This window comes from Saccopteryx leptura, chromosome 5 (assembly GCF_036850995.1).
Source record: "Saccopteryx leptura isolate mSacLep1 chromosome 5, mSacLep1_pri_phased_curated, whole genome shotgun sequence".
Taxonomy (NCBI): domain Eukaryota; kingdom Metazoa; phylum Chordata; class Mammalia; order Chiroptera; family Emballonuridae; genus Saccopteryx; species Saccopteryx leptura.
Genome location: NC_089507.1, coordinates 174,952,099 through 174,973,131, shown reverse-complemented (window position 1 = coordinate 174,973,131; position 21,033 = coordinate 174,952,099). Strand labels below are relative to the sequence as shown.

The 21,033-nt window shown below is 45.8% G+C and overlaps 1 protein-coding gene across 1 annotated transcript; it reads left to right on the top strand.

Moving 5' to 3' along the window:
* The first annotated feature begins 16,765 nt into the window (after positions 1-16,765).
* Positions 16,766-18,436, top strand: SSTR4 (somatostatin receptor 4). Its single transcript, XM_066385139.1, is given in 6 exon segments — positions 16,766-16,918; positions 17,407-17,550; positions 17,552-17,872; positions 17,875-18,064; positions 18,067-18,342; positions 18,345-18,436. Coding segments are annotated over 6 exon segments (1,176 nt in total).
* Positions 18,437-21,033: the final 2,597 nt, after the last annotated feature.

The window sequence follows — 21,033 nt, the reverse complement described above, 5'->3', positions numbered from 1 at the left end:
GGAGATTCAGGTGCTCCCTACCAGGATTATTGTGATTTCTTCTTTGCTCCTTGGTTTTTGAGAGCTGTTCTTGCAGTTCAGAGTTGGTTTTTCATGCTGATTTTTCCTAAATTGATTTGTATTCCAGTTTGGTGGTGAAAGCTGGACGTCTGTGCATCTGCCTACTCCGCTGCCATCTTGGACTCTCTCTGTATTTAAAAATTAGTGTGACAAAATACTTACAGAGGACTTGGAAATTGTAGCATTTGTAACAATTTTATCTGATGCATCAAATCATAATGAAATTAAATTGTATCCAATAATAGTAAGCAATTTTAATGTTACCAAGGGCATTCAAGTAAAAATTTTAAATTTAGAATCCATTGAGGGCGAAACTTCTGAAATTTTGTCAAACCATCTCTACAGAGTAATAAATAAAAACAATTTGAAATCCAAAGTTGTTGCACTAACAACTGATAATGCAAACACAAATTTTGGTGGGCGAAGATGCGTGAATAATGTGTATGTAAAATTACAAGAGTTACTCCAAAGGAAAATACTAAGAAGAGGTTGTAATGCACATATTTTGTCAAATGCAATCAACACAGCATCATGTGCCATGCCAATTTATATAGAAGTAATAATAACTACAATTTATTTGCATTTTAGTCATTTTACCATTCATGTTTTACTTTAAAACAACTTAGTGAAGAAGCAAATGTTGAATACAAAAAAGTTTCAGGATATTCAAGTTAGATGGCTTGCTCTAACACCTGCTATAAAGCATGTTCTGCAATTATTTGATCCTCTCCATTGATATTTTTTAAGTTTAGACAAATGTCCTAAAATCCTGGAATCATTTTTCAATAATAAAATATGTGAGATAGTAATGTATTTTGCACATAATCAAGTGTCTATTTTTCACAAAAGGATTCAAAAAATTGAAGGTGAACATATTTCAGCTACGGAAGTTACTCTTACTTTGAATGACTTTATCCTTCAATATAAATCTCATTATGAAGAAAAATTTCTTATTTTAATTATAAAAAGAATAATGTCAGACTTAGAGGAATCAAATCCGGGCATAACAGAAACATTTATCAAAGAATTGCAGAATTTTTACCAGACATGTTTTCAATATATTGAAGAATGGTCTGAAAGAAACATCATGGAAATAACGGTTTTCAATGGTGTTTTTTGACTTAATCACAAGTATATTGGACAGATATTGAATCTTGTCTTGAGTTTTTATCTAAAGAAATGACAGACATCAAAATAGACGACAATTGTCTTGTTGAAGAAATTAGAAGACTGAATATGTATATTTAAATTTTGAAAAATTAATACAATGGGAAAATGAACATGTCAAAATTGATAAAATAAGATGGGTGGAAATAATCAGCCATTTCAAAAATGAACATATTCTTTATGAAAATTTATTTATTCTTGTTCAATTTACATTGTGCTGCCCTGAAACTAATGCAGTGGTTGGAAGAGGTTTTTAATTGCTAATGATTTTTGGACAAGTGAGAAATCGAGATTGAGTGTTGATACTATAGCTGCAGCATTTGTGGTAAAATTCAATATGAAGGATATTTCTAGTTCAGATATTTCCAATATATTGTTACTAGATAATACATTGACAAAAAATCTTCATTCAATGGAAAAGTACTCATTTAGATAACATTATTATTTTTTTTCTTATAATTATTATTAAAAATTAATATGCATGTAAGCATAATTACAATTTAAAATATTACAAATGTTTTTATTATGCATTCTTCAAATTATAGTGTATTATTGTTACAATGAATAAAATGTTTCTTTTATTTACAATATTGTTTTCTTCAATTTATTTTTGTCCTCCTTTTTATTATAAAAAGTTGCTCACCTTATCTAACGCAATCACAGGTTGTGGGAAGGAGTCAACTTGAGTGTATTTAAAGTGAAGTCCCAAACAAAATCGGAAATCTGCCCACAACGAAGAGGAAGCAGTGGAGTCTGGAAGGCATGTGGCAATAGCTAAAACTTTGGCCCTGAAGGCCCTACCCTTAATCTCTGGTGCTGCACTTTCCATTATGACAAAATGTTCTAGATCTCCACTGTCCAGTATGGTAGCCACAGTCACATGTGACTCCTGAGTGTCTAAAATATAATTGCTGTGATTCAGAAATTGAATTTTACTTTTTTAAAGTTTGGTTAAATTCAAAGAGCCAGCTGGGTCCCCTGGCTACAGCACGGACAAAGCAGGAGCAGCACTGCTGTGGGACCAGTGACACCCTGCATGTTTTAATGCTGCAGAAAGATAATGTGAACCACGAGTGCAGTTTAAAGTTTCCAGTGGCCACACTCAAAACAGTAAGAGGAAGTAGGTAAAAGTCATTTTATAATATACTTTATTTTACCTCTGTATCAAAAACATTATCAAAAACATGTAACCAAGATAAAGCATATGAATGAGATACTTGACATTTTTATGTTCATCCCTAGCCTTTGAAATCTGATGTGTACTTTACACTTAAAGCACATCATTACGTTCTCTAGCCCATGTGGCCAGCATTGGTCTAGAGACTTCAGAGCATTTGTGCCAAATTATCTGTCCCAAATCTGGTTCACAACACCAAGAAGTGAGCTAGACCAAGAAAACAAGGCTCCAGAAGGCTGGGCTCAAATTTGGTTGCTTTCAAAAGAACTGATTCTATTTTTTAAAGAAAGTATTTATGTAATTGTTTTCCTTTCTAACTTTTTGGGTTTACAGTTTATTTGGTTTAGAGTTTCCTAGTCCTTTTTTTTTTTTTTTGTAATCTAGTGAATGGTATTAGGCACTTCATAAAATTATGCAGGATGTTGAAAGGTAGAACTCAGTCAAGTGAGCTTACTCCGTAGAGTTAGCAAGCTGAGGAGAGAAGCCCCATCTGTCTGATTCCCTGGAGTTGGTGCCGTCACCTTGTGCTCGGGGAACTAGGATATGGCAGAACCCTGGCCTCACAGTGGCAGCAGGTTTACATGGTGGCAAGTAGGGTTATTCCTCATCACAGAGTGTGTCACCAATTGTTCCCTGCAGAGGAGTTCATTATAGAATGGATTCTTCTTGTTACTATCACTTATAAAGTTATACATTTCAGCCGGTCTTTGCTTTTCACTGTTGTGAAGTTTCACATCTCTATGTAGCACCTTTTTACATTTGCCTCAAAAAAGACTTAAGAATATCTCTGATGCTCTCATAGACTTAAGGTGTACTGGTTACTTCTGCACGGATTCCAGGGGCGATTTTTCTGAACAGGAGAGTCACACAGGATAAAGGTAACACCTATGGGCTTTTAGTTCTGTGATTTGAGATAATAAAATCTGGTATTGTAACATGTGGCTGAATTTGGGAAAGAGTTACTCAGTGGGCTTTACATTTTCCACTTGGAGAATTTAGTCTCTTCTTTAAAAAGAGTTCTTCATGAACTCTTTTCTTCAATTATCTGGGGTTTTTTGTTTGTTTGTCTTTGGTGTGGTTTTTTTGTTTGTTTGGTATTTAAAGATTAACCTCTATAGCTTCTTCAGATTTTTTTGTATGAAGCTTTCTATATTTCAGAAGTAAGCAGGGAAAACTCTGATCTGAGAACTTGGTGTAGAGCTATTGCTTTTGAACGAACATTACTGATGGTCAGGACACATTCAGGACAAAAGCTGCCACATCCCCAGTAGTGTGATGAAGATTATCTCTATAGCTTTACATTTTTTTAATACCATGTGTGAAATTGGAATTGGTATTATCATGATCTTCAACACATTTTTACCCTTGCAGTAAAAGATGACAAGGAGAGAAATGGCAGCATGAGAGATTCTCCCAATCTCTTCCCTTGAAATTTCAACAAATTTAACAACTAAACACAGAGAAAAGAAATACCTTAGGAGCACCTGAAATTACACACACCAGACAAAGGTATGATTAGGTGGAAACATGGCTGAATATATATATATATGAGACAAAGGATAGGACATTTCCCTTTCCATGCTGATCTGAATTGGGGCACTTTTGTTTGGAGCTGGGGCGAAGAAGAGAGGCTGAACTAATAGGGAAGGAGCTGAGTTAGGGCAGGCACCCAAACAAAAGAAAAAACACACTGGCTCTGCCTGAGATCATGGAAGTGGGGCGCACGCACAGGTGGTGGGATTCACCTAAAATTACCAGCATAGGGTGCCCACATGGGTCGGTGCCAAATCTTTTTGTATTCTCAACTCCACGATCACTGACACAGCGCTAGCAGCTCCACCTAGCATCACCAGCATGGAGAGCGAGCAGGTGTGCGTGCAAGCAGAGGAGCTTAGCCTGCGATTAACAAAATTGGGCACTTGTGTGAGCACCAGCATCTTTGGGCACTCCTGGTTCCACAATCCCCAGCACGGGGCATGCACAGGGGTGCTAGGCTCCACCTAGCATCACCAGCACAAGAGCAAGCGAGTGTGCCCACAGGCCACGGAGCCTTGCCTGAGATTAACAAAGCTGGTCATCTGCATTAGCACCAGCATTTTTTAGCACTTCCAGTTCCATGATCCCCTACATGGGGCATATGCAGGAGCAAAAGCATCTTTGGGCATTCCTGGCTCCACGATCTCCAGTGCTGGGCATGCACACGGGCCAAGACCCTTGGCCTGAGAATGGCCAGGCTGGGTGCCTGAATGGCAGCTGCAACCATCTGTGTGCAGTCCTGGGAGCTGGACACACACATGGTCTGTTGCGGGCTACCAAGCAGTGCAAGCAGGAAAACCCTTTAGAGATTAAAACTGCAGCATGCTGAGGCATGCCAGATAAGCCTGCTGGCCCATAGAATTTTTCCCGTGTGTAACCAAAAGGAACTTGGCCTTTGGTGTGTGTCCTCCCCTGCCTGCTTGCGCTGGCATCTCTGGTTCCCACTGTGTTTCTCATAACTGTACTTTGAGTGGCACTGGAGGAGAGACCTGGCTATGCATAGATTCCTTTGCTGCGAGGACAGTAGCTGAGGCAGATCCCACAGCTATGTCCCCAGGCTGCTAGCTCCAGTTGGAGAGACATGTGGAGAGGCACCTTAAACACTGAAACTCCCATTACTAAAGGCCGATATTTGCAAAGCTCTAACAAGCCCCATTTGCCAATGAGATTGAGGCCCAGCCTATGTCATTGCCACAGGGAGACACCAGTAGATCTCTGCCCAAGAGCCCCACAGAGGCAAAACTCATATTATAGTATCACCTGCCAAAAAAAAGAAACTACCTCTCAAAATCAGAAAAAAATTACACTTATTTTAAATGCTTTTTGTTGTTTTTATTTCTTTTTTCTTTTTTCCTTTTTTATTATTTTTCATTTGAACAACATTATCCATAGTTGTTACATTTTTCATTCTCATTTTTTGTTAGGTTTTCATTTCAGATACCTTTACATCAGTTTTTTTCTTTCTTTTTTCTTTTTTCTTATCTTTGTTTTGTATTTCATATTTTGTCCTTTCTTTCTCTTTATTCTCCCATCTTCTTTCCTCTCCTGTAATGATATATACTGCCCTCTTATTACTGCTTTTGCTGCATCCCAGAGATTCTGGTATGTCATATTGTAATTTTCATTTCTCTGTATATATCTTTTGATCTTGGCTTTTATTTCTTTTTTGACCCACTCATTTTTTAAAAGAATGTTGATTAATTTCCACATTTTTGTGGGTTTGTTTACTTCTTTTTTGCAGTTGAATTCTAGTTTCAAAGCTTTATGGTCAGAGAATATGCTTGGTATAATTTCAATCTTTCTGAATTTGTTATTGTTAGTTTTGTGGCCCAATATGGTCAATTCTTGAGAATGCTCTATGTACCCTAGAGAAAAACTTATACACTGACATTTTGGGATGAAATGTCCTGTAGATGTCTATCATATTTAATTGTTCTAGTGTTTCATTTAAGGACAGTATTTCTTTACTGATTGTCTGTTTGGATGAATGATGTAGAGCCATTAGCAGTGTATTGAAGTCTCCAAGTGTGACTGTAATTTTGTCGGTTTTTAATTTTAGATCAGTTAGTAGATGTCTAACATACTTTGGTGCTCCTCAGTTTGGTACATATATATTAAAAAGTGTATGTCTTCTTGATTCAATGTCCTCTTTATCATTATGAAGTGACCATATTTGCCTCTGATTACCATTGCTGTCTTGTAGTCAGCATTGTTAGATATGAGTATGGTTATACCTGATTTTTTTTTGAATATTATTTGCTTGGAGAATTGTTTTTCAACCTTTCACTCTCAATCTGTTTTTATACTTGTAGTTTAGATGTGTTCCTGAAGGCAGCATACTTTTGAATTTTTTTATTCACTCTTCTACTTTATGTCTTTTTATTGATGAGTTCAATCCATTTATGCTTAATGTAATTATTGACACTTGAGGGTTTCCTATTGCCATTTTATAAATTTTTTCTGCTATCTGACACTTGAGGATTTCCTATTGCCATTTTATAAATTCTTTCTGCTATCTCTGTTTCTTGGTTGGTTCTTCTCTTTTGTTTATTTGGCTTTTTTGTTTGGTTTTATTCCATACTTCTTTCTTCTGTTTCTTCTTTTTTTAAGCCATGTGTTTCTTAAGAGGTTTTTTTCATGGGTGGTTACCATTAGGTAATTTAAAGAATATATATCATATTCATTGTAGTCCATTATCTCATGAGTGCTTCTGCACTCCATCCTTCTTTGCTACTGCTAATTGTTGTCCTCTCCATGTTTTGTTTTTGTTGTCACAGATTATTTTTGTTTTTATTGTGCTCTTGTTGGAGTTTTACTTGTGATTTTGTTTTGTTTTGTTCTTTGTATCTGGTCAGATAACCCCTTTTAATATTTCCTGAAATGGGAGTTTTCTGGTGATAAATTTCCTCATCTTCTCTATATTTGTGAATGTTTTCATTTCCCCTTCATATGTGAAGGATAGCTTTGATGAATATAGTATTCTTGACTGGAAGTTCCTTTTTTTCATTACTTTAAATATTGTGGTCCACTCTCTTCTGGCTCATAAAGTTTCTGCTGAGAAATCTGACAATAGCCTAGTAGGTCTTTCTTTATATGTTATATTCTTCTTTTCCCTGGCTGCCTTGAGAATTTTTTCTTTGTCATTGATTTGTGATAATTTCATTATGATGTGCTTTGGGGTAGGTCTGTTTGGTTTAAGGTAAGTCAGTGTGCTGTTTGCTTCTTGGAATCGAGGCTTTAATTTTTTCCACAGGCTTGGGAAGTTCTCATCAATTATTTGTTTGAATATATTCTCCATTCCTTTTTCTCTTCTTCTTCTTCTTCTGATATACCCCTTAGTCTTATGTTGCTCTTTCTGATGGAGTCAGAAAATTCCTATAGGGCTTTCTCATTTTTTTTAAATCATAAGTTTTTCTCCTCTTCTCTCTGTAGTATCTCTAGTTGCCTATGTCACTAATTCTCTCCTCTATCTGTCCTGTTCTATTAGCTAAGCTTGTTACCTCATTTTTCAGTTCATGTATGAGTTTTTCATCTCCATTTGGTTGCCTTTTATAGTTTCAATTTCCTTAGTGAAGTATTCTTTTTGTTCATTAAATTGTTTTTTTGAGCTCTTTAAATTGCCTTTCCAAGTTCTCTCATATTTCACTACGTATTTTTTTTCTTTTTTTTTCTTTTTTTTATTTTTTTTTCTGAAGCTGGAAATGGGGATAGACAGTCAGACAGACTCCCGCATGCGCCCGACCAGGATCCACCCGGCATGCCCACCAGGGGCGATGCTCTGCCCATCTGGGGGCGATGCTCTGCCCCTCCAGGGCATCGCTCTGCCGTGACCAGAGCCACTCCAGTGCCTGGGGCAGAGGCCAAGGAGCCATCCCCAGCGCCCGGGCCATCTCTGCTCCAATGGAGCCTTGGCTGCGGGAGGGGAAGAGAGAGACAGAGAGGAAGGAGAGGGGTGGGGGGTGGAGAAGCAAATGGGCACTTCTCCTATGTGCCCTGGCCGGGAATCAAACCCGGGTCCCCCACACGCCAGGCCGAAGCTCTATCACTGAGCCAACTGGCCAGGGCTTCACTACGTATTTTTAGGACTTCAATTTTGAATTCTCTGTCACTTAACTCCAAGGTTTCCAAGTAATTAAAACTTTTTTCCAGAGATGTTTTTCATCATCTATCTGAGCTACATATCTGTATTCATGATATTTGATTTATTTTTTCTTAATGGCATTTGAGAGTGGTATTGTTAATAATGCTAATAAGAGATAATTTAAAAAATTTAAAATAGCAAAAAAATGAAAATTGTATAATATAAGTGGAACAAAAACTACAGAGATCAAGGAGCAAGAACTGAGGGAAATGACAAAAGAGAAAAAATGAAATAAAAAAAAAAAAACAAGCAAAATGCCACAAAGAAAAATATGAATCCAAAATATAATAATTTGGTGATTAATGATGATCAAATGAGATAAAAGAAAAAAAAGAAAAAAGAAAAAGGAGAAGAAATGGGAAGAGATAAGAAAGCGAGAAAAAAAGAACAACAGCAACAAAAAAGCTTTTGAAATGAAACCCTCACAAAAACAAGAATGAAAAATGTCATAACTATAGATAATGAAGTTCAAAAGGAAAAGGAAAAAAGCAAAAGGAAAGAAGATAAAGGCCTGACCTGTGGTGGCGCAGTGGATAAAGCGTCGACCTGGAAATGCTGAGGTTGCCGGTTCAAAAAAAAACAAAACCCTGGGCTTGCCTGGTCAAGGCACATATGGGAGTTGATGCTTCCAGCTCCTCCCCTCTTCTCTCTCTCTGTCTCTCTCTCCTCTCTCTCCCTCTAAGTCTCTCTCTCTCTCTCTCTCCTCTCTAAAAATGAATAAATTAAAAAAAAAAAGAAAGAAGATAAAATGACCAAAATGAAAAAAAAAGTTATAAAAATGTAATTTTTCCTGGTTTTTGTGAGGTAACTCCCTCTTTTTTTTTCTTTTTTTCTTTCTTTTTTTTTCTGTCAGGTGGCACTGTACTACAAGTTTTGCCTCTATGGGGCTCTTGGGCAGAGGTCTGCTGGTGTGTTGCTGTGGCAATGAGCTGTACCTCAGTCTCATTGGTAGGTGGGGCTTGTTGGGGCTTTAAGGCTCAAACAAAAGCAGCATCAGCTTTCCAGGGGCCCCTCCCCACGTCCCTCCCACCTGAGCCAGCAGTCTGGGGACCTAGGCATGAGGTTCACCCCAGCCACTGTCTGCAGAGCAGGAGGTTCAAGAGCAGCCAGGTCTTTCCTCCAGTACCACTTAAAACACAGTTCTTGTAAGGCAGCGCCAGCCAGAGCCGCCAGTGAGAGCAGGAAGGGCTGGGAGCCTATTTCAGATCAAGCACCTTCCTATGAGCCCAGCAGGCAGGTCCAGTACACCTCAGCGCACTGCAGGTCCAATCTCCACAGGCTTCTCCCTTGTGCACTTTTCAGTAGCATGCAGTAAGCCATGTGTGTGTCCAGCTCCCATGACTCCAGCAATGTACACAGAGGCCTGCACCCACTCACTTAGGTGCCCAGCGCCTGTGATCTCAGTCAGAGCCAGGAATGCATTCAGAAGCCTGCATCAGCCCACGGAAATGCCCAGCCCGGGCAGTCTCAGGCCAAGGGTTTGGGCCCATGAGCGTGCCCCTTGCTGGTGATCGTGGAGCCAGGAAAGCACAAAGACGCTGGGAACAGCCAACACAGGTGCCTATCACTGATAATCTTGGGCTAAGCCTCCAGACCGCACGCATGCGCCCACACCGGTGATGCTAGGTGGAGCCACTCGCACACCACCAGTGATCATGGAGCTGGGAATGCACAAAGATACTGGCATCGGCTCATGTGGTCACCCTGCAATGGCATTCTAAGGTGGAGCTCGCCACCCATTTGCACGCCCTGCGTCTGCGATCTCAGGCAGAGCTGGTGTGTTTTTTCTTCTGTTTGAGCATCTACCCTAACTCGGCTCCTTCCCCCTCAGACTCTACTTCACTCTGCTCCAGATGAAAGCAGCCCTTCCTCAGATCAGCAAGGAAAGCGGAATACCCCGTTCTCCATCTTATTTCCTTCAGAGTGGATTATACATATAGTCAGCCATCTTTCCACCCAGTCATACCTTTGTCTGGTATGTGTATATTCAGGTGCTCCTGAGATTTTTTTCTGTTTAGTTGTTGAATTTGTTGAAATTTCAAGGGGAAAGATTGGGAATATCCTTCACGGTGCAATTTCTCTGACGTCACTCAAGTAACACATTCTTAAAGGAAACCCTCATTCTTATACTGAATGTCATAGTCGGGTGTCTAGTGCAGAGTCAGCTCCTTTCTCATGCATTATCTACATATCACCAGAGTTCAGATGGGAATCTAAAGAAGGAGAGTTTATGCAAATCACTGACAATTTTGCTAGGCACCGGGTAAACTACACCTTTAACATGCTCTGTGGCAGAGATCCGAGCCCCTAAGATCCCTTGAGATAATTTTCTAATAAGCAAGTGACAGAAACAACTCTCAGGAGTGCTCTCCACTGGCTGCCAATTGCAGTGGGGGGATCACTGCAATGTTTCTCCTGGCCTCTCTCCCCAGCTGTCCTGGCAACACATGGTTTCTACACACTGTGTTTGCAACTGCTGTTTGCAGAAGCAGCGGTCCCCTGGAGACCTGCAGTCCAGACGTTGCCAGGCCAGGAGACCCCTGTCCTGAGGACTGCCACATCACAAGTGTGGAGGCTCAAGAATCTCCTGACTTTTAGGTCACAGTTCATTCTGATGCCAGTTGGTGGAGCCCATTTGACCTTTGGTCCTGTTACTAAAGCAAATTTGGGACTTGCTGTCTCGTTACTGTGCACTGGCCCACAGGAGCTTTTCAAACCTTGAATAGACCCGCTTGGACAATGGGGCTGTGCGCAAGCCTATTGTAAAATGCCATCTGTCGACCTTGGAAGTCAGATGTCCAGATGTTTGGCAGGTGAATGCCCCTGCCTGACACCTTCCCCATCAGTTTGGACTAATGGGAGTGGGGATCTCTATGTACCTGTGTATGTGAAAGTCATTTTACATTTTGAAGCAGTGTGTGCTTTTTTTGATATTGTTAACTTTTCACCATTTGATGTAGAAAGTGAATTTTTTAGCTTCTGTGAGTATGCTCTATGCACCTATGATGTTTTATCATGTATTTATATGCTGTACACAATACTGGCTGATTCTGTTAATGGATGCATTTCACAGAGAACACTTTATACCCCAGGCATCATTACATTAAAGTGATGTAATGGACTTAAAAAAGAAAAGAAATGTGAAAATAGGGGAGATGTTCACATTTCCAACAAAGGATCTGTTCCTTCTGGTTTGAGTAGGGGTTGAGGACCCTGCTCCTCCCTCTGTCCATCACTCAGCCTGGGAAGTTCCATGGGCCCTCCAGCTGCTGAGGCCAGCTGTACCCAGGGGTGACCCTCCCACCACCCGGAGGAGCAAGTCCCTGGTGGAAAACGTGATGGCACCACCTGAAGGACTGCATGCTTAGTGACTTGAGAGAGGACAGCACTGAGGGCCCAAAGTTCCCGCCCCTTCCTGCAGCTTTAGGGGGTGGGGGGATCACTCAGATGTTTCTCCTGGCCTCTCTCCCCAGCTGTCCTGGCAACACATGGTTTCTACACACTGTGGCCCCCAGGCTGCCTGCCTCTCTCTATGATTCCATTAAGTTAAATGTTGTATCAGTGCTCATTAGAGAGAGGCTTCAATATATTCATATGCCCGGGTGCCGCTCCAGACCAAGTAAGTCAGAGTGTCTGGGGACAGGGCCCAGACAGCTGTGTTTGGAAGTTCTCCACAACATGCATTCTGTGGAGGGCCTGGAAGGAAAGGCTGTGGCAGAGTCGCTGTCTTGGCCCCAGTGGGGGTGGGGCCCCCTCTTCCAGGGAGGCCTCAGCAGGTTCTGTGTAGGCCTCTCACACTCCAGCACACCCCCAAGCCAAGAGCCATGCCTGCTCCTTGCAGCTCACCAGCTCTGACAAAGAGGGTCCACTGCTCAATGGCAACGTGCTTGGGGGCACAACAAACATGCCCAGGAGCTCTGACTGCCAAGCACCAGAGAAACTGGTTGGGCTTGTTAATCATCAAAACACTCTGGAACTAATCTGTGCCAGTGTTCTGTTCACACATCAATTTATATAGTCCATACACTGTGCTGTCTCCAAAAATGCCTGCTGTTCAAAAGTCACCTCCCCACCCCACCCCACCCCACCCCACCACACAATGTCCCCTGAATCAGAACTTCTAGTAACTGCCTCATGATTGTTTCTTTTATTTTTCTTCTTTAGGTGAGAGGAGGGAGCTAGTGAGGCAGACTCCCACATGCGCTCTGACTGGAATCCACCCAGTAACCCCGTCTGAGGCCAAGTATTGAGGTTTTTGTTTGTTTGTTTGTTTGAGTTTTTTTTTTTTTTTTGTATTTTTCCAAAGTGAGAAGCAGGGGGTAGGCAAACAGACAGACTCCCGCATGCGCCTGAATGGGATCTGATCACCTGACATGCCCACCAGGGCGCAATTCTTGGCCCCTCCCGGGCATTACTTCACTGCAATTGGAGCCATTCTAGCACCTGAGGCAAAGGCCATGGAGCTGTCCTCAGCGCCCAGGCCAACTCTGCTCTAATAGCCTTGGCTGTGGGAGGGGAAGAGAGTAGAGAGAAAGGAGAGGGGGAAGGATAGAGAAGCAGATGGGCGCTTCTCCTGTGTGCCCTGACAAGGAATCAAACCCAGGACTTCCACATGCCAGCCGATGCTCTACCGCTGAGCCAACCGGCCAGGGCTGTATTGAACTATTTTTAGCACCTGAGTCCAGAGGTGGATTAAGGTTGGTTGAGGTCTTAGGCCCAGAAGAAAATATTGGGCCTTTAAAAAAAAGAGAGACATGGAAAATAAAAACACATGTTAACCATATTTTTAAATAAATAAAAAATATTATGTACTATTAATGTTAAAATTGCACATACAAAACCAAACTTGGTGTCATTAGGAAAAAGTGTAAAGTTAGGGTTTTGTGGGGCCATTCAGAAGTCGGGACCCAGGGCGTGTGCCTGGTGCACTTGCCATTAAATCTGACTCTGCCTGAAGCTGACGTGCTCAGACCAACCAAGCTAGCCTCATCTTCAGCACCTGGGCCCACAATAGTACCCACAGAGCCACTGGCTGCAGGAGGGGATGAGAGAGAAAAGGGGGAGAGGCAGAGAGAAAAGCAGATAATCGCTTCTTTTTTGTGCCCTGACCAGGAATCAAACTAGGAACGTCCAGGCTGACACTCTATCCACTGAGCCACCAGTCAGGGCCTATGATTGTTTCTTGCCTTTGGGGAGAACCTCTCTATCAGCCTGAATTTCTAACCTCCTGCTCTTCAGATGCACATGGTCCTGTCATTATGATGAAGCTGTGTTGAGGGCAGTGACTCTTGGTACCCACTGAACTCTATTTTCCTTATTTTAGTAGTTTTTAAAAGTTAAGATACTTTTTTCCAATCCCTGCACCCCACTCCTGACCCAGGCCTGGAGTTTGAGGCATGTTGGAAATTGGGGGCCAAGTCAGGAAATGAGACAGGTGGAAGCGTGTCTTTCTCGGGACAAGCCACACACACCCCAGTTCTGACCCTGATTTTTGGCTTGTCTGGGTTCTCTGCCCATCCACAACTTTGGGTAAGGACCCTAGGCCTCCACCAGGCACACAGGGCATCCCCAGGCTTTCGCAGCCTCAACGCCCTCCGCTACCATCTCAGGAGGGAGTCCAGCAGCCCAACTTCTCACTCACTGGAGAGCTCACGGTTGCTGGAGGGGTCTGCGTCTCAGACGCACCTCTGATCCGCCCCTGAACATGACTCTACCCTACACCCAGGACATTTCAGTTTAATCTCCAGTGGTTCCTGGTATCCTTAGTGAAGTGCACACCTCAGCTTCCCCTCCACAAAACCCTTCCTGTCTGATGTTTGGGGGAGAGCAGCGACAGCCCTTAAAAGTTAATCCAGTGCTTAACAAACTAATTTTTTTTCTGCCACTTACTGCAGTAATGCATAAAATTAACATGGAGAGTCTCCCCCTATTAGAGTATCCTTGGGTCCTGGTCTGCCTGGACAGCATCATTACTAAGAGAGCTCCCTTCATGCCCAAAAGAATCTGGTTTGAGCATTATTGAGCTGTGAGTCAAGGCAGAAAGGGTCAGCCTGTCTGCAAAGCTTGCTTTGTTTCAGTCATTTCTACAAAATAGGGATGATAACAATGCTTTTCCCATGTACATTAGGGTTGTTTTAAATACAAGTTAGATGTGAAAAGACCGTCATTAGAAAACTGTACACAGAGGCCCTGGCCGGTTGGCTCAGCAGTAGAGCATCGACCTGGCGTGCGGGGAACCCAGGTTCAATTCCCGGCCAGGGCACATAGGAGAGGCGCCCATTTGCTTCTCCACCCCTCCCTCCTTCCTCTCTGTCTCTCTCTTCCCCTCCTGCAGCTGAGGCTCCATTGGAGCAAAGATGGCCTGGGCGCTGGGGATGGCTCCTTGGCCTCTGCCCCAGGTGCTAGAGTGGCTCTGGTCGCGGCAGAGCAATGCCTTGGAGGGGCAGAGCATCGCCCCTGATGGGCGTGCCGGGTGGATCCTGGTCGGGCGCATGTGGGAGTCTGTCTGACTGTCTCTCCCCGTTTCCAGCTTCAGTAAAAAAAAAAAAAAAAAAAGAAAACTGTACACAGCTAACAACAAAAGCAATAATAAGAATGCAGGGTGGGTTATCAATAGACTATGTCACCCTTTTAACCTTTGCCCTCTGATGGCAGCCAAGCAATGAAACATCAGACAGTGTGGGGCTTTGTGGGGGCAGGCACATATCCTCTCTAGTCTCATTTCCAGGATGTCCCTTTAAGGCCACCCAGAGAATGGTAGAAAAGGAAAGCAGGACAGCTGCCTCTCACATGGCACGTGTGCTGATGTGAGGATCCTCCCAGCAACCAACCAGGTACTTAACTGTCGCCAGGCCCACTTTCCAGATGTGGACACTGAGGCATACAGAGACTGAGGGACTTGCCCAAGGTTTTGCACCTGGTAAGAGGTGGAGCTGAATTTGATCCAGGCAGCCTCATTTCAAGGTCACCACACTCCTGGGTCCTGCCCTCTCTTCCCCAAGGGGGCCTGCGGTGCCACAGGCGTGCCCCGCTCTGCTCCCCACTGGAGCAGTCCTGGTTCAAGCACACAGTTCCTGCAATGGCCCTAAGGCTCCCCGGGTGGACCTCACAGACCTGGACGCTCACGCTATTCTCCTCCAGCAACCGGAGAGCCACACACACCCCAATTCTGACCATGACTCCGGTTTATCTAGGTTCTCTGCTCGTCCACAACTTTGGATAAGGACCTCAGGCCTCCTCTGGGCACGCAGGGAATCCCCCAGTCTTTTGCAGCCTCAATACCCCCCATCCTTGCCCATGGCATCCTGCTGCCCTGCCAGGCACCCAATGCTGCTGCCACATCATGACCTGCTCCTAAGGCCCCCTGCAGGGTCTGCTTTGCCAGCTTCTCTCTCTGGAGGTGAATTTCATCCTCACTGCCATGGCCATCCTCTGCTCTTTGTCACCTTCTCTGTGAAGCCTCTGTAAGCCCCTACCACTGACACCCTTCCTCTGTGATGCCTTGCACTTTTCAACCACGGCCCCTGCACACCTCACAGGGAGGCAGCCTGTGCATTACCTGCACTATCAGTTGTTGAATGAGTGATGATGAATGCCCAGTCTGCCGGTCCCCAGAACTCCAGAAATGCTGGGTTTGCATGTTCCTATTGTGGCATGCATCACACGGGAAAGTACTACAGTACTTTCTAATACCCATGGGAGACAGTGACACATATATACCTTACTAAATGCTGGCTTAATTTGCTGAAAGGTATGTATGTGTAGGGGGAGAGGGACAGAATCAGGAAACATTAGGAGGATAACTCTCTACAGAAGAGGTGCAAAGGATTCCAGGGTTCACAATATAGGCAGAACCACATGAAATACATTGCAGGGAAGGGAGGCGTCTGGCCATTAAATGGACAGAGAGGGTAGCAGAAGTGAGGTATCTAAGAGTTTGCAATAGCTCTGGAATCCCTCTCCATGGGGCCCAGAGTGGACTGTTAGTAGGGAGGTCATTTAAGGGTCTCTTCCAGCCTACAGTTAAAGGGAATGGCTATATATTCTTCCCTTTATCCAGATCTGAAGTTCTCCTTTCTCCCCCACTCTCCCCCCCCCCCCCCAATCTTGCAGCATCTAGAATGGCAAAGGCACCGTCTCCTTCCCCAGAGGGTTTCTGCTTTAGGGCCAAAGATGAGAATGGGCCATAGATGTTGGTGTGGTTGAGACTAGAGAAAACAGTTTTGTTTTAGGAGCACACATAAAGGAAAGGGACTACTAGGGCAGATCTTGTAAATGGGTTCATTAGGTGGCAGAAACTGGGACAGAGATTGGTGTCCATCCTCAGAAAGGTCACCTCCAGCTGGCCTCGAGCATCCTGATGCCCCGCCCCCGCCTCCAGCGCAGGAGCTGGGACCCAGCCTTGGCTGACTGGGAGCCACCTCTAGAGGCAACAAAGGCTTTTCAGGACTGTTTGAGGGCTCAGGCAGGACATTGTTCCCCAGGTGCACCAAAGGGCCAGCACCGCCCTTCAGATCATTTTCCAGGTAAATCCCCACTTGAACTGTCCTGAGGCCTTTGCCAACTAGCAGGGCTATGGCTAGTGTGGGGCAAGGGGGTGGCTACAGGCTGGGTGTCCAGCCCAGAATCTTCCAGCCCCCGGTGTGAGTTCCTCTCCGGACTGTGGGACAGGAGGACAGCACGACATGAACCCCGACCCCTTCAGCCTGCCCTCTCCCCGGGCACATGTCAGAGAACCCGGTGGAGATGCACCTCCCCAGACTCCAGGTCGCATGGTGGAGCTTTCCAAACCCCCCAGGGCTCCCACCCTGCCCCCTGAACGAGCACTAGGGTCAGAGGTTGGCTTCCTTTTGTGGCATCACTGCCTCCGCCGCCGATCTCCAATCCTTGCGCTCACCGGTCTCAACCACACCAACATCTATGGCTCAGAGTGCACGGAGGGGAAGGCCTGGGCCACGGACAGGCCTGGAACTCACTTATACATAAGTAGAAGCCTCTGGTTCTGGTTCTGCTGCTGCTCTACAGTAATGAGCTCTCCACCCTCAGGTTAGTTCCCTGCCCTCCTAGGAGTCTTTACTGAAACGGGGAGCCTCGGGGACCCCCAACCCCGTGGCTGCCAGTCCCTGAGAACAAAGCGGAGTAGTGGGCTGCAAAGGACTGGAGGAGACACGTTCTGAGCTGAGGAGCAGCGGAGGTGGGGGGGCCCGCCGGAGGTCTGGGCAGGACCTAGGGCGGGTCTGGGGGCGGGTCTGGGTCCGGGTGGAGCCAAGGAGAGGTTGAGCAGTGCCACGGAGGCGGAGACGGCTAACGTGGGAAAACCTGGCAGGGCACAGGCCCCCAGAAGCTGGGAGCGTGTATCCGGTGCATCTACGCTCTGGCTTGCCTGGTGGGTCTGGTGGGCAACACACTGGTGTTCTTCATCATCCTCCTCTACGCCAAGATGAAGACGGCCACCAACATCTACCAGCTAATCCCTGGCCGTCATTGGAGACAGATATTTCATGCTGAGCATGCCCTTCGTGGTCTCCACTGCTGTCCTGCACTACTGCCTTTTCCCCTGGGTACTGTGCAGTGCGGTGCTCAGCGTGAACAGCCTCAACGTGTTCACCAGTGTTTTCTGATGACCTTGCTCAGCGTGGACTGCTGCCCTCTGCTGCAGCAGATGTGGGGAGCCCAGCGAGGTCAAGCTGATCCATTTGGGCATGTGCCTGGCATCCTCACTGGTTACTCTGGCCATTGCCATCTTCCCCAACTCCAGGCCGACTGGGAGCAGCCAGGCCATGGCTTGCACTGGGTGCATCTAGCCCAGCCTGCTTGGTGGTCTTCATGGCCTACAACTTTCCTGTTGGGCTTTCTGTTGCCGGTTCTGGCCATCAGCCTGTGTTACCTGCTTATCATGAATAAGACGCGGGCAGCGGCACTGCCAGCTGCCTGGCATCAGCAGAGAGGCTCAGAGGATGTCATGTGGCTGGTGCTGATGGTGCTGTGACCCTGTGCTCCTGTGCTCCACTGCGCACCTTCTACCTGGTGCAGCCACTGAACTTGCCTATGACCAGCCTGGATGCCACCAACCGTATGGTCCTCATCCTCAACTATGCCAACAGCTGTGCCAATCCTATCCTCTATGGCTTCTTCTCTGACAAATTCCACCATTCTTTCCAGCAGGTTCTCTACCTGAGCTGCTGCCTGCTGGAAGCTGTTGGTGGTGCCGAGGAAAAACCCCTGGACTACTATGCCACTGCCTTCAAGAGCAGGGGTGGGCAGAGTGCATGTGCCTCCCACTTCCCTGCCCACAGGAACCTGCACAGCCAGACCCAGTCCAAGCAGGCGCCCTCACCAGGGCCACTACCTTCTGAAGAGCTCTTTTATGAACCACACAGCATGGCCACCTCCAAAGGGGTCTGCACCCGCCTCCTAGCCTCGCAAACTGCCTCTCTTGGGTGCTCCCCTAAGTCCCATCACCTGTTTCCTCCACGGCCACCACCCAGTCGGTGTGCCAGCCCCAAGAACATTCGAGCCCCTCTGCTTTTGCCTCTCCCCAGGACTCCGGCCCTCAGAAAGACAGCTCTGTGGGGGTAGGGCTCCTCTGAGGCCTGGTCTAGGACATTAGTCACTTTTGAAACTCTGGCTGTTTTCAAGGAGTGAAGAGTAAGAGGAAGCTGAGGAGGAACAGCCATCTGCATGTGGTTTGTCACGGCCAGCACCCTCGCTCTGTGCAGTCTGCCTCGTGGTGGGGACGCAGCACATGCAGATAAACAAGGAAGGGACGGGGATGCCTGCGAGCTTGCTCCTTTGCTTCTGTTCTAGGCTCTTGGGTGAAGTGAGATTTGTGTGAGACAGCCTGGGGAACCGGCTTTGTCACCCCAAGGCCCAGTGCCTTCTTGGAATCACAAGTGTCACCCCAGTTGTCCTAGGCTGGTAACAGCCTTTCTGTGAATAGAAAAGGTTTAGAGACACTTCACATGGGGTTTGTTATAAAGCACAAAACCAGGTCAGTAAGAAAAAGCAGAGAAGATAAATTCATTCACTTCCTATGATGTTATTTTTTTCTGACCCTTTGCTTTGAGAGTATGACACTTCATGAAGGTGGCAGTTTATACTGTGGTGATGAGCAGGACGGGAGCCTGAGGAAGAGGAAGGAAGGCCAGAGAATGCAGGTGGAGATCAGCCCAGATTTGCTAGAAGAGGCCACTCTATCACCTACTGTTAACAAACAAGTCAGCATTCAAAAACATCAGCCAGATGTAGATAATAAACATGTAGGCTAAACATAGTAAAAGGCCATAACTTTTTGCTTGATGCTAACCCAATGATAAATTATCTTTCCACAAAAGAAAGTCAGCTTAAAGGAAGCTTCAGTCCTGCTTTCTGGCAAAAGCAGAGGTGGGTGCCGAGGAAATGCAGTCGACGTGTGCAATGAAACTTGGAACGAACCTTTCTATCGAACATACAGGCAGGGCTATGTGGGAGACCCCCACTGGCCGAGTACAGCCAGCGGGACTTCGTTTTGCTTAACCTGGGCCTGATGAGGAGAGGAAGGCATGGGGAGGGTGGGAGAAGGACACGAAGAGGCCGCCCTCTGCTCTGCCTGGTGGTCAGCTTCCTGAGCCCACACTTCCTATTAGGAGGCTTCGAGAGAAAACACCCTGGACCTGTTGGCCTAGCAGGCGGGGCCTGGTTGGGCCTTCTCGGGTGGCCAGTAGGCAGGCCACGCTGGGCACAGGAAGCTGCTGGGGGGCTGAAGATCATTATTGAGGCCATCAGGAGGGCAGCGAAGTGTCGCTCTGATGACCCCGTGGGGCAGGGCTCCTCTCTGAGCGAGGGAGAGGCACAGCCAGGCCCTCCCCGAAGTATTCTGGCCTAAGCCAGGCTTTACCAGATGTGAGCAGGCATCTGGTGTTTGGGAAACCAGCAGGAGAGCCGAGTTCTGGTCCTAGATACAGGTGTCAAATGACCCAGGCAGGTGACTGAGCCCCAGGCCCCTCGCAGTTCTGCTCACAGAAGCAGGAACTGCCTCCCACACGAGCACAGGTGGCTCTCAGAGCCCTAACTTGTGTTTGTCTCCACACTGTATATTCAACTTCTCCCTTACTGAATGAAAAATGAAAAGGCTTTGGTCTAAACTCTCTTTGGGCATAAAACCATTGGATGCTGACCCGTCCAGTGACCAGGAAGTAGAATGCTGTGCTGATCCAGTGGGTCTCATTGAACCGGTTGGCCAGGTGAGATGTTCAGGGTCTGTACATTTGGGTGGTCCACATAGGTCTTGGAGAGAATATGCATAGCCAAGTCTATGCTACATGCTAGAGACATGGCTGTCGATTGGAAGCTCCTAACTAAGGTACAGAGCCCCTTGAACCTGCAAATATGCCTGTTTGTATACGTGCATGCAAACACAAACACACCTAAATACGGACCATCCTTAACTTGCCTGTACCTGCTCAGGTTACCTGCGGCATCTGAAGTAAGTCAGGGCTGCTGTCTGTGGGCCTTGTATAACCATAACCTCTTTGCAGTCTTCAAAACTAAACTATTTCTTTGTTTCCCAGTACAGACGGTGCCTGAAAGTGTGAGCACTTGATAAATGTGGTTGAACTGAGCTTCAAGGACCTGCAGGCCAATGGTAGTGAGGTAAGGGGTTCTGGCACTGGCAGTGGTCTGAAATGGGTGTGTGCTGCTGGCTCCTCCCCAGCCTGGTGGGGCTGGGCTCCTTTTAGTCCAGCCCAGTGGCTCTCATGGGCAACTCTCTGATGAACAAGATGGGGCACTGACCAGGGGGTCTTGACAAAACTCATGCTCAGTTGAGTATTTAAAAACGCAGCCTTTTAAACACAGTTGGAGATGGTCAAATAAGAGACAGCCTTAGGTAATGGAAAGAAAAGTCCCTGGGAGGCAGGAACTTCAGCAGCAGCGCCCTGTGAGCAGTGATTTGCCCTCTCTACACCTCAGCTTC